This window comes from Pelecanus crispus, chromosome 7, assembly GCF_030463565.1.
Source record: "Pelecanus crispus isolate bPelCri1 chromosome 7, bPelCri1.pri, whole genome shotgun sequence".
NCBI lineage: Eukaryota > Metazoa > Chordata > Aves > Pelecaniformes > Pelecanidae > Pelecanus > Pelecanus crispus.
The window spans coordinates 4841709-4855638 of record NC_134649.1 but is presented as its reverse complement, the minus strand read 5'-3'; the positions used below and the strand labels follow the sequence as shown (position 1 = coordinate 4855638).

At 38.2% G+C, this 13930-nt stretch overlaps 1 protein-coding gene across 7 annotated transcripts in view; it reads left to right on the top strand.

Annotated features, from left to right (window-relative positions):
• LRRC28 (leucine rich repeat containing 28) overlaps positions 1 to 13690 on the top strand; it is a 54637-nt gene extending 40947 nt beyond the window's left edge. For 3 of the 7 annotated variants that reach the window (XM_075713776.1, XM_075713775.1, XM_075713777.1), the window contains 3 exons: positions 3386 to 3561; positions 6116 to 6275; positions 9203 to 13690. In XM_075713776.1, coding sequence (XP_075569891.1) covers positions 3386 to 3561; positions 6116 to 6275; positions 9203 to 9275 — 409 coding nt within the window. In that variant the 3' untranslated portion in view covers positions 9276 to 13690. The remainder of the gene's footprint in view (positions 1 to 3385; positions 3562 to 6115; positions 6276 to 9202) is intronic. The other 4 variants (XR_012831191.1, XR_012831190.1, XM_075713773.1 and 1 more) reach the window with 4 other exon arrangements.
• Positions 13691 to 13930: the final 240 nt, after the last annotated feature.

The window sequence follows — 13930 nt, the reverse complement described above, 5'->3', positions numbered from 1 at the left end:
TTCAATATTTTAGTATTAAGCCATACAGACAGTGTAGTTATTCTGAAGGAATTTTTAATGATAATGTAAGGCCTCAAGCTGAAGCCTAGCTGCCTTTAAAGGTTGGCCAAAAATGTAGGCTTCACAGAATTTCCAGAACTAAAGAATGAACAAAATGTTTTTTAATGTGTTACAGCATCTATCTAGTTCTTAAGTTCTCACATTTCTGTTAGTTATGGGCTATATCTTGGAGTGTTACATGCAGCTCCTTCACTCATTTTACATCCCAGTATCAGCTTCTTGTAGGTCTTGGTACCTACTAAATAAAATAAGTAGCTTTTTTTAGGAATTACGGATTGACAGGTATATTTTTACATGTGCATTTTAAAAATATCCTAGGCTGTCTCATGTTTGTGGTTAGGATGTGAGAAAAAAGTGGTCTGTCTAGGACACTAGCTTAATTCTTTCTGCACTGACACTAGCATAAATTAGGATCAGCACCACTGATGAATGGAGCCTTACTGGTGTAAAACTGATCAGAAGAGGATTGTCCCCATTACCATCTAATTTTAAAATTCTGGTATGCTTGCTCTCAGCAAATCTTGCATTAAATATAAATTCCCTCTCTACAGCCTGCACTCTACTGCAATATGCAATATGCTGAGTCTTGGCATTTTAAGGTTTTTCTAATATTCCCGTGTCAGCTGGTTGTGTGATATTTAAATACTTGCAGTTGGATTATAATTCTGCTGAACTGTGTGCAGTCTCAAGTTTCTACTAATTTTGTTTTTCAGGAAAAAATTTCTAGCCTTTGCTCTTTCAGAACTGATTGTAAATTGTAAGACAGACATTAAATTGACCCTAAAGGTAATAGAATTATATTGATCGTGACCAAAAACGCTAGTGACAATGCAGGAAATGTTCCAACAACTTTGGTCCAACTGTCCTGCCTATTTCAGGTGATTTTAAACAACCGTCTATCTACTTTTTTCTACCATTTTAAGTCCTTATTTTATACTCAGTCAAAATAACTTTATCTTTTCACTGACCTTTTGTGAAGGTATTACCAGTTCTTTTTGCTGTCATTACGTGTACACTGCTAGTGAGGCTAGCTGCTAGTATCTCTGATGGAGTGTATTATAAATCTAGTATAGAAGAGACCAAAAAAGTTGCAAGTGTTCCAATGAAATTAATTCTTGTAATGCTTCTGTGGAATAAAGAAATGATAATAATAATTATTTTCCTTAATAATAAAGAATTAAAAATATATTTTTAGTAAGCAAAATAATATTTGTTTACCAAACAGATATTTGTCTTTATGTTGTGAAACCATCTTGAAACATAATAGATTATTTTTAAGGAAAATTTTAAGAGCACTTATATATATTATTAGGAAACCAAAGGTTTTATTTGATAGTGTGCTGAGTGACATTAAAATTGTGTAATAATGGTCATGTGAAGAATTTCTGTGTTCTTTCCAAGAAAGCATTAGTAACCAATGCAGGTTTTTCATGGGTCAGGCGAGAGTCGAAGATCCAGGCTTTAGTTCTCTGTCTGGTCATCCACTGGAGAATAAAATCTGACATGCTGCTGTTACTAATATAAAGCTAGATTTCTGAAAATAGAATGTAAATTGCATTGTGTAAGTAATGAATCTCTGTCTGGGAATCCTGCAGTCAGACTGGCTGAGAAAGTCTTTTATGTAAGGGGTGATGATCTCAGCACTCAAAATAAATTTTGATCTTATTTTTTGCAGATTGGATTTCATAGTCTCCAGCTAGGTATCTGTCAGTCTTGTTGAAGGCAGCCAATAGGCAATCACAGCTTTTTTTCCCCAGTTACTTATTCACCAGGGTTCTTCTGCAGCTCCATTTTTTCCAGCTAGTGAGACCATCCTCTATTCCACTTTTTAATCTCCATGGATTTTGTGTGGGTTTTTTTCAGTTCTTTGTTCTTGCACACAGTAGTACTCATAGGTTGAGATTCATTCCCTAATCCATCCTGATTTAAGGGTGTATATATCTTAGATTATTCCTCTTGATGGTCTGTTTTGCTTGTTTACTTTGTTTTTCAGTGTTGTGGTCAGGCATTGATAGCCTGACCCTTTACATAAAGTAGACCAGATGGCCCAGCTCTGAACTGCAGAAACTGTAGTGAGTTTATGGGTGTGTCTTCTAGCTAGGTTGGTAAGGGGTTAATCAGCTTGAAAATACAACAGTATACATTTATTTGTTGTGACAGCTAACTCATTGGGCATGGATTGCTGGGGAGTGGATTGTTGGAATACTGGATCTCTGAATTCCCAATTATGTTTTAACCCGATTAATGGTTTGTGGGAAAGTATTAAATATTTAACAAGAGGCTTATTGACTTGCTGTTTGTTGCTCCTCTTTTTTGCTTGTTTCTTTGGGCTGTTTTTCCTTTAATCAGAGGAGATGAGATTCTTTTTTATCAGAGAAGTACTTTCACATCTGATAAGGTCAAGTGTAGTTACCTCAGTTTTAGGTCCAATATCTGGGAAGGCTGACAAATTTGTGTTTCTGTTCCATTAGTTAGGACTGGCCCGAACAAGTTGCTCTTGGCTTCAAATTTAAGTTGTCATAAACAATTCCGATTCCCCTCTTGACTTCCCCAACCTCTTAGCAGAATTTTCCTCTGCGTGTCTCTTTGGTATGATAGCTTGCAACAGGGATCATGTAAAGAGTTATTATTTTCACTACAAGCTAAGTTTCTCTTTGGATCCAAACAACCTTCCTTTTTTCTTACCTGATTTGGGAAGGACAAGGCTAGTAGACTTACTAGGGTATCTTCCCACTGCAGCTTAGGCTGTTCTTTTTATTTTTCCTTCACTCATCTCCCCCTCTGCACCCTCAAGGGAGCTCTCTGGATGGGGAAAGGTATAGTACAGAATCACCCAGTGGCACTGAAATTACATTTTTTGGTGGTTGTAGTTTGCCTCACATATTATAGTTGAGAAACGCATTACCATTCTCAACTGGTTGATCCAAGACATAGGAAGCCAACTGTTAGGTATGAAACTACTTCCCTATGTAAAATATTTAGTAATAGTGGCATTCGGAGACTCAGGGATTAGCACGTTGGCAAAGGAAGGGACGCGTAGTGCATTTGGTTCACCTCCTTGGGACTGTGTTCTCATTTCTCCAGCTTTTGAATGTTATTTGATAAGTAAAGACCTCCAGATGTCCCGTGACTAGCACATCACAGAAGGTGGGGATCTATAGAAAATGTGTGTCAACACCTATTGCACTCTGCAAGGAATCCTTGAAGGGTGCTGCACTGAAGAACAGTATCAGGCGTACTTTGGGTTGGTCATCTGCATTTCCCCATAAAGTTACTTTTATTATTGTTTTTCTAACCACTTTCTAAATGTCTTCTGTCCTTCTAGTTGTGGTTCTCCAATTCAAGTTTCAGAGGTGAAACTGCTCTCTTTTTCATCAGGCCAGTTAACTGTGTTTCTGCCAGCAGAGGTGAAATCTATAGGGACAGAAACAGATCATGTGCTGCCTTTGCAAGAACTGGCCATGAGGACCCTCTATAACACCTACTACAGGTTTTTAAAAGGTATGAAATTTCTGCATTCTTCAGATTACAGAAAGAGGAAGTGCTTTTCTGGCAGTGATAGGAACATTTCAAACAGCTCTTCAAAGAGCTGTGCAAGGATTAATATTTTTAAAAGATGTATTTAATCAAATTATGTTTGAAATGCTGTATTAGAACAAAAATGTCCAATATGAAAAAACAGAGATGCAAAGACTATTTCTAAGGTTGAGTGGTGCTTACAAATGGTTTCTTTCTTGAGGACTGCATGAAGGAGGACGCTTTTTGCAGGAGAAACTCTTTAATGGAAATAGGAGATGAGAAATACAGTTCCTAAGGCAAGATTAGATGCATCAGCCAACAATGCAACTTCTTGCCAGGCAGCACACTCCTAAACTGGCAGACTTGTTATACGGCAGAAGAAATGCTAGCAGCCCTTGGCCATTTCCGTACAGCGTGACAGCTGAGCTGTTTTAGTTCTGCCCCAATTCAGACTCTTTGCTGTACAGTGGCCCTTGGCTCATCTGGTTATGCATCATGCAATCACATGAGTTAGCAATATCTGATGATAACCTGCAGATTCAGATTTTATCAGATTTGGATGTATTGTGACTCCCCCCCTATTCACAGCATCTTGGGAATGGAAAAATTAGAGGGTGTATGATAAGGGGTCACTTGTGCTATGGACACCGGAGTAATCAGAACTGCTAAACTATTGCTTTGCCAGCAAAAGTGTACAAGGAGGTCTGCAGCAAATACGCTGTAGGGAAGAAGCTTCATGCTGAGGAGTGGGATAGCCATGCAAGCCTGTGTTCATAGGAAACGGCACTGCTTTGTGGAGAATGTATTTACTGACATGGAGAACATTGACCGGTTTGGGGGGGTGTATTTTTTTATATTTCTGCATATGGAAGGGAGAGGGAAGGTTTTTAGTTGTTCAGTATCAGGATATCAGCTGGACCAAAATTACACAATGACGAATGCTGTTTCATTTTGATTTGCAAAATTCTAGTCTTTGAAAAGGAGTTTGAGAACATCAGATGCAAGATCTTTTAAATCATCAGTAACTACTTTTCTCACCCAGTTGTGACTTGCACAGTAATTTCTGGAATATGACTGTGAATGTGTTTCCTGAAGATGCTGGTGAAGCTTGGTTCGGGAATGGCAAGATAGCATTGCAAAATCAGTTTAAGAAATGGTTTGTAGATGGTTTATACAAGGCTGTGAGGACTGTTTCTAGTTGCAGCCAAGGTGCAGAACCTGAAAAAGGTGGTGAAACATTTAACTATCTTGCCTACTTCTAGTTTGCTACACTGTAATATGTAGTCTTTTTATATGTTTATATATACATACACACGCAGACACTTATCCCTTATTCTGAGTGACCTTATTAAAGACTATATGCGTTACCACTGGTGACACTCACATTTCAGTGAAGCAGGAGTAATGCATAGTTCAGACAGGTATAAGATAATGGTGTGCTGGGGAAGCAGGTGGCACATATGATTGAAGTAGCAGATTTGATCTATCACTGCCTAAATTTGCAGTTTCAAGGGTGCTGTTAAATACTTGGCGGCTTCCAGGTAAGTATGACAGAAGCAACTGGACTACTTTTCCTCAATCTTTGCTTGGCTACAGAATGTGACCTTTTCCTTCTGATGCAAATCTAATGTTCGTCATACTTGTCATCTCAGTTGAGGATGTTGTGGCACATTGTGTATGGGGTTAAACCTTACAGTGTTTGAAAGCTGAAACTAGTGTGATATCGCAAAACTGATTTATCAGGTACTGCATCTTGTCTTAATTGCTCAGCACCTGAACTCATTCACCTGTCTTGGCTGTCTTTCAGTTTCTAGATGTAGATTCGCATGTTGGTTTTAAATTATAAAACACGGCGTGGCTTGGGCCAAGCCTGAGAAAATGATTGCTCTTTCCCATGAAATGACCCTGGAGTCCCTTTTGGTGAAAATGATGGCATCTGGTAAACTGTGGGGGCACACTTAAGAGATGAATGTGCTGATCTTTTTAGAGTGGTCTCTTTGGTTGGACCTGTGAGAATTATGCTGGGCTGGATTGTATTTCAAGTAATTGTAAATACTCCAGATCCCTTTTTGCTGATGGTTGAGTCTGGGCTTTTTAGTGAGCTTAGCTATCCTGCTGGAGTCGTTGCTGAAATATTTTAGTAAGAAACTACTGATGTCCTTCTCAGAATTTTGTATTGTTATTAATTACTAAATACCTGTCTAGATCATCTTTGTGTCTAGAAATGCTTTATGATACAGTACTGGTTTTTATTATTTGCTTGAGCTATAATATTTGCACCTGGGTATTTGGGCCCAGTTAATCTTGCCCACAGATGCTAAACTTATACATTTAACTTTTTGAACTTATACCTGGAAAGCACCACACGCTTCACCCTAATTGCGGTAATTTGTGTTACCTTGCTGTTCTTTTGACAAAGTCTTAAGAATGCGAGACAGCTGATTTTCTGAATTGTTCGTGGATCATGCTTGTTGTGTTTGACTTCATCATGCAATTGTTTTGTTACAAGCCTTTTTTTCTTTCTTTTCTTCTCTAGATTTGAACTTTCTGACTCCAATCTCACTACCCAAAAGCCTCTTGGAATTGCTGCACTGTCCCTTGGGACACTGCCACCGCTGCAGCCAGCCTATGTTTACCATTGTCTACCCAAAACTCTTTCCCTTGAGGGAAACTCCAATGGCAGGATTGCATCAAGGGTAATTATACAGGAAATTACACTGGGGTTTCATTTAGGAAGAAAAACACCTTATGGAACAAATCATGTTCTTAAGGATTTTTTTTCTTTGTTAACTTAGCAGCCTTTCAGATCTAAAGCCTCTGTCCTATGATTGCACGTAAAAGTTGACATATCTTTTATTTACAAGACAGCAAGAATGCTGCTGTTAGACTGTTTAATGCAGGCTACCACACTTGCCTGTTTCAGACTGCTGTAAGACAGTGAAGGGCTTCGATATGATGGGATTGACTTGTTTGTGGTAGTGCAGCACATGTGTGGTACTTCTGTGCCTTGGGAAGGAAATACTACCTAAGACCAATACCTCCCCTGATGGTCTTAACCCTGATTTCAGGAGAATGCCACCACCAAATAGCAGTGCTGTAGAAGTAAACATTGGAAAAAGCTCTAAAGCCAGAGCTTAATTAAAATGTTCTGCAGTAAAATACTCTTGGTTTTCTTTCCACGTTAATTAACTTGAGATATGCTGTGGAAGCATTCTCCATTGTAATGTACATTTCGTAGCAATACATCTTTTTAAAAATATTTCAGTTTTTATGGTTGTAGCAGTTGTGAATGGGTCTGCAGGATTCACAAGTCAAGTAGACAAGCCTACACAGACTTCCTGACCTGCTGGACAGTGCAGTCATAGAAGGGACTCAAAACTGGGATATGGTTCAGGGAATATTGCCCTCATGTAGATAAAGATTTAAAATATCTTTAAGGTGAGCACTGATTGCTTTGCAGTGATTCTTTCCCTAACCCCTATTAGTCTGAGTTGATACTGTAGCCTACCATGAGCCATAATACCAACTGAATCCACTTTCTGCAATGGAAAAGCACCATCTGAGAAATTTCAACTGGTTCTACTTGGACAAAAGTACGGTACTGTTTGAAACCTAATAAAGAAAAGTCACTTGGAGTCAACAAGCAAATGTGATGTTCAGGTTCTTTTTAGAGAATTCAAGTCAAGCCACTAGTTACAAAGCATATTCCTAAAGGTGGGGAGCAGTAAAGAAAGGTGCTTTAAAAAGGAATGTTGGTATATATAATTGACAAGAATGCCACTTAGTTCTTGTAAGCTGAAATCCATTGATTTGATAGTTACCTTCCATTGAAATAAGAAACTGCTTTTCAATAGGAAGATCTTTAACAAAAAGGAAGAGGCTAATTGGTGATTCAGGCTGATGGTACCTATTTTCCACAGCTGTATCACAGGTTATTTTGCTGTTTGTGGCATAAGAGGTATCTGATTTGTAAGCAATTTAACTTTGTGAAATGAAAACAACTTAGGTATGCCAAATCTGGACAGCAGCCAGAAGGCTGCATAAATGCTATTTTGGAAAAGTGATCTTTCTTAGAAAGATCTGATTGTAAAGATTGCATACTTCAACTTGCCATTCTGGTACACTTCAGTCGTATGTTGAAATTCAGTGGGTTTCATGTTCAGTAAAATAAATTGCTTCCACGTTACAGTCTTTGAATATTCAGAGTGGCATAAGATGTTATAATCATGATATAAATAATTTCTTTCAAGCATTGAACAATATCATTTTCTAAGAAAATGATGGAAAACTACTTACTTGCTGGTCACAATCCTTACATTATCTGAAATAATCCAGCAATGGGAGAGTTTGGACTAGAGTAGAGCGCTCTACTTTCTAATTAATTGCTAAGTGTTGCTTATTGTAAAACTTAAGAGATGATAGACATATCAGTAGACACCTTTAGGAATTATTAAAGTTACGTCTCAACAAAAATATACTTCAGGGCTATTTTGGAAGAACACCATATTAACATTCTGAAATATATTAATTGAAAATACATATTTCTGCATGGTTTTCACTTGCTTAATGAATGGTTATCATTCCTTCCCTTAGACGAGAATGTACTGTGTTCTGCAAAATGCCTTAATGAATACAGTCTTAAGTAGCTGACAGGGACGCAAATCCACAGAAAATGAGATCTAACCAGGGTAGCCTGTCATCCTTATCTCTGTAGCTCGTGCACTTGACATGGCAAGATTATGTGGAATTGTAGAGGTGTGATAGCTCGTTTAGAAAGATGTGAAGGACAGGGTTTCTGTTCTAAAGAGCTTACAGTGACCATGAAAACACACAGGGTAGGGATCCTGAACATTTGAACGGCGCTGATTAGCACACACCACATCCATGCCAGTAACTTCTGTCTGGATTTCTGTCTCACATTCTGTATCCTCTTATAGGAAAGGATAGTTAAGTGTTGAACTGGATTTCTGTATCTGAAAAAGCACACGACATGAGCACTGGGTGAAGTGTGATTTCTGGGTTAGCAAAAAACAGATCTTAACATTTTTAAAGCAGATATCTAGGTCCCTGCCAGGATGGGGGCAGGAGGAGGGTCACGGTGAGGCTAGCATCACACTTTCATGTTGCCACCCCTGCTGTAGTACCTGGCACAATGCGACAGCACTGCCTGCCGACCATCCGTTCTGAAGATCTGGGCCTGGTTTGGTCACTTGGCTGAAACAAAGGAGGACACTGGACTTCAGTTATTTCATGCCTACAAGCAGTAATTTAAGAAACACATGAGCAAAGCTGAAGGAAAGGATCACCCAGCTGTTTTCCTTTTAGCTGTTAAACCTACGGGTTATAACACCCAGCCACACCCTCCACAGAAAGAAAAAACACATGCTGCTTCTTTAAACTGAATACGTAAGAAACCAGGAAGGCTTTTGAGAACCCCTGCAGTGTTTCCCTGCAGTGTATCAGGCACTCGTATAGAGCAACTGAACCTTCTTTTTCTGAAGTGTTGAGATCAGCTAATCCTGTATTTTACAAACCAGCATATTGTCTGATGTTGAATGGGGTCAGGAGCTTTAATCTTTACTGACAACTGTTCCCCCCCCCCCCCTTTTTTTTTTTTTTCTAGGAGGACAACTGTTAGTTTTGTGGCATACTGCTGCTCCACCCAGTGTCTGCAGACTTTTGACCTACTGAGTTGATAAACATTTAAAACTACTCAGGAGTGCTGCCAGTTTAAAGCTGCATTAGACGTCGTATCCCGTTGGTACTGGAATACCGTGTGTGCGCGCGCGTGTGCCAAAGCAGCAGAAGTGCCCAGTTGGGAACACTAAGAGGCACTTAAATCCTGCCCTATCAAATTTGGATGAACTGCAGAAACTTTTTGGAAGTGTAAATACCAAGCTTTTAAAAGTATTAACTTCTCTCTCCTCCAAGACAGCATACAAACCAAACAAATTCACAAGCTCTGACTTCAGGATTTCCAGTATTTTTCAAATGTGGCTGTCTTAAGGTTGACCCATTGCATCAGTTGAGGCAGTTTTCATTCCTCTAATGGGGGAAAAAGGTTCAGTTGTGACAAACAAGTTTTCACTTACTCCTCCCCATCCTCTTCACCCCTACAGCTGGATTCAGGTGTACAGATCTAAGCCTACAGAAACCTTTGATGGATCCTATAGAATTTAGCTTTATTTTCTCCCTCTCATCTTAATATTTTCCGCAGCAGAGTTATCCCAGTTGTCTAGCAAGTCTTTGACAGTCAACTGAGGTATTTAAATCCACATATTAAAATCAGATCTGGTGTCATTGGACACCATGCTGATTTAATTGGAGTAACTAGGATATGTCTGGAGACCAAAGATCTGGTTTCATAAAAAGAAGGCTGGTACTGATGCCTGCATAACTGGTCTTGCTCTAGCATGTTTGAGGGTGTGTTTTCCTTATTTTCATCACTTTTTTTTATTTTTAAAAACATTTCCCCTTTTGCTTCTTTGAGTTCTTCAGAAAGAAGATGACTTCAGGTATCAGTTTCACTTGAAAAAAAAGTAATACGATAGTAAATATTTATCTATATTTATTATATTTTTACAATTGCAGACTGTAGATCTGCAAAGGGTTGGTCTTCATCTCTTTCTAGATTCAGCATTGGGCTGATTTGTGAAAGTGTGTCAGTGGAGTGTGTTAACCTCGGAGAAGGCTGGAAATCTGGGGCGAGGTATGTGTATCTCCATGCATAGGTATATATGCATACATAGATATCTTCACAGAAGGGCTGTAACATTTATTTTCATATATTAATGGCAGATTTAGCGCAAATTTCCACTCACTGTCATATTTGTGGGAATCCTTTTTTGTTAGATCTTGTTCATTTTAAATAAAGGACAAAGGATGGAAAAAAGGCCCAACATGCCTGCATGGCTTAAAATTTTAATTTTACACTGAAACAGTTTATATAAAATCAGCCCCTGTTGACTTGTTTTGGAATTTTTTTTTTTACTATAATGTGGGGTGGTTTTTTTTTTTTTTGCTTTCTATTTCTTAGGTGTAAGCTACTTGTTGATTTAGCACAGTGTGCCGCTCTGTGCCATAGGTAGTTACAAGCTGAAATAGATATGAATGAAACAGTTTGTTATAAAAATGGCAAGATAAAGAGACTTATTTGGTAGTATATTAGCATATGTTGTGGTGAGGTGTGCATACTTTGAAGGGAGGAGGCATTAAAATGTTTTCCTTTTGCCAAAGAAGCATTTGTTCCCACTGCAGGATTCCTGGCATCTCTTCAATAAGTAGAGTATCTTAAGAGCTTAAAAGAGTACCAAAAAGGCAGTTTTTGAGGGTGGAATTTTTAGGTTGTGCATGTTACTTGTAAAAGCTTTGCTGGTTTTATTGGGTTGGTTTTAGAGAGTTGAATTAGCATTAAGAAATGTAGAACTTAATCCTTCAGGAATGCAAGTATCATCTACTGTTTAAGAATTGTGAAACTTTCTAAAATAAATCCCGTTTATTAAATCTGCTTTGCAGTAGGGGAAAGAGCCATGTCCAAGCAGACTTTGTACTATTGGATTTCAGACTCTGTCATTTCACTAATTTGTTTCAATGTTGGTATCCCCAACAGGCCTTCCCACCCAGCGGGGTTTACCGCTGAAGCAGCAAAATGAATCTTCAGGTTTTTTCTTTTCCTTTAGGACTACACAGTTGAGTTGTAAATTACCCATGTACAATTATACCTATATCAGAAATGTGCAAGTGCAGTACAGAATCCATTTTTTTAACTGGATGATGAGAGCGCTGCGGTAGTGTTACAAATACTAATTTTTGATACAATACTCTGATCAGGCATTTTCAATATTATTTTTACTGTGGCTTCCTCTGTCTTTGAAGGAGATGTTTTGTTGGAAGTTTATTTGTCCTCTTTTATAGACTTCAAAGCACAGTTTATTTCTCAATTCAGTCTGTAAATACTATTTTGGAGTTAAATCTTTTGATCAACTAAAAGGCATTGGCATTTGTTTTATTAGGAGTCAGATAGTAAGGGCAGCACTTGGGGGTTTTTTATTTATTTTTTATTTTCTTTCTTCTTCCCATAATCTAATAATTTTTTTTATTGAGTTCATATCAGTCTTATTTTCTACAAGTGCAGTTCAGAAGAAATTTAGTCTGTTCTATAAGCAGGATGAATCTTAACTAACACTTTAATAGATGATATTTCAAGAATGGAATGTTCAATGAATAAATGACTTAAACACGCAATTGAAGCTGAAATGTCATACCCTATTTTTATAAAACAAGGAAGAGGAAAGCCAATATATAGACTGAAAATGCAGCTTAAATTCGTGTTTCTCTGATGGTTTTTTGATACAAACAGTGTTTGTATTCATCTGTATCTTTGGGTGATATTGTTCTAGATTAAAATAACTCCATTCTCACTTGTCCAAATTTTTCTAAAGTTGTTCTACTGTAAGAGTATTTCATAACCAGCTAACATGAGAGCCAGCTATGCAAGTTGCAGAGGGGAGAGGGAGCTTGTTGCTGATTGAACCGTGCATCACGTGTTTTTCAATACAAGGTGTCACAATGCTTGGACTTCTCTTTAACATGTTTATTTCTAGGTGATTTTTGTTTGCTTGCTCTTGTTCATCAGGTTAGTTCACATTGAGATAAATTTTTCCTTGTACTGTAAAAAATCTGGTTCCAGCAGTTGGGAAAAAATGGCCATTTTTAAAGGGTTTTTTGTCATAAAAGTACATCTTAACTCTTCACTTAAGGTGGGAGCAGGAGAAGTTTCAGGGTCTTTTTTTCTAGGCATTATAAAGAGAAAGGTGCAGGACAGAAATGAGAGAAAATAAGCCTTAACCCATTGATACTGCTATAAAATTTTTCTGAGTAAAGATTAACTCCTAATGTGATTAGGGAGCACAGGCACAATTTTTACGTTGTGGTAACAGGTACCATGTTAATAAAATTGGGATCCTACTGCTTATAGAGATAACTTTCTGTTCTGCCACAAAGGAAACGGGAATCACTGACTTTCTTTAAAAATACTACTTGAGCGGTTTTACTCTGGACACTTAACATCTGGAGCACTGTTCTTGGGAACCTTCCTGTTACTCACCTGCAGGATCAGAAATACAAATGTCCTTTCCTGTGTGAAGAACAGGGTCTCATATCAAGAAGTGCATATTTTTCTATTTTGGCCTGATGCTTCTCTTGGGCTCTTATTGAAGTTCATTACAAACCTATTTACTCCGTTGCGGTGAGGTTAAGATCTTACCCGGAGCGGAGCTGTTTATTGCCAAGTTGGCTTCAATTCTTATATATCGAATTCTGCTGAATCCCTTTTTCTGGCATGAAGGGAGGATGAAACTGTTGTAACACCCGTGTGGTAACAGCGTGTCAGGTCTTACTGACATCCCAGCCAAGTTGAGGACCCGAGAGTGACAAACCTTTCACTAGAGAGGAGGGTTTTTTTTTTTTTTTGAAGGCCACTGTGGCCTCATCAGAGTACCTCTGATAACAGAAGAACTTTTGCCTTGATGTCAGTGGAGGATGGATCAAGTGTTAATTTATGAGAGAGAAGAATGTGTTTTACCATCTTTGTATTTCTTGCAAAAACTGGGACAATGACACATGCCTGCTGCTAGGCAGCCTCTCGATCTGCAGCTGAACTTATGTAATTCCAAGACGTAACTATCTTTGCCTCTTACCGCCCTCTTAATACTACTCGCGTTGTTGCAAAATGTTATAGTTAACAACTTGTGATGGAAGAGGCTGAGTAAATTGAATCCAGAGTTTTTATTACTTTTTGTATTACAGACCTATTTTGTAAGAGACCAGAGGTCTGGTGGAAAGAAATGGCAAGGTTCATGTGAAGTCTTCATTGCTTTTGCTTTTATGTGCCCTTCTTTGGATTACAACTTGAACTTGGATTGCAACTGAGTTCGTTCTATGTCTGTTGAAAGCATATGTGTATCGCTTTTTTGCTCTGTATTAACCAAATGTCGCTTAGTGTGAAGGTGAGCTTGCTAGATGTTTTATTTAAAGTTAGCGGTGCAATTTATTGTACGTGCTTGTTAATAAACTATATTTTTGGATAGAATTACAGTCCATTAAAATTAACTAATTCTTGCTCCTGGGGCTATTAAGCTATGTTAGGATGTAGCATTTCATTTACATTTCAGTTCATTTGCATAGTAATTAGCTAGTAAGTCTCTTGTCCCAAGGCTGAAGAGGTGGGGTGAAGACACTTCTTAAAACACTGCCAAGCCCAAAACACCACTTCAATTCACTTAATCCCTTTGTCTCAGACAATGCAGTTCACCAGATCTTGCATAATAGGAACAAAACCCATATGGAAACA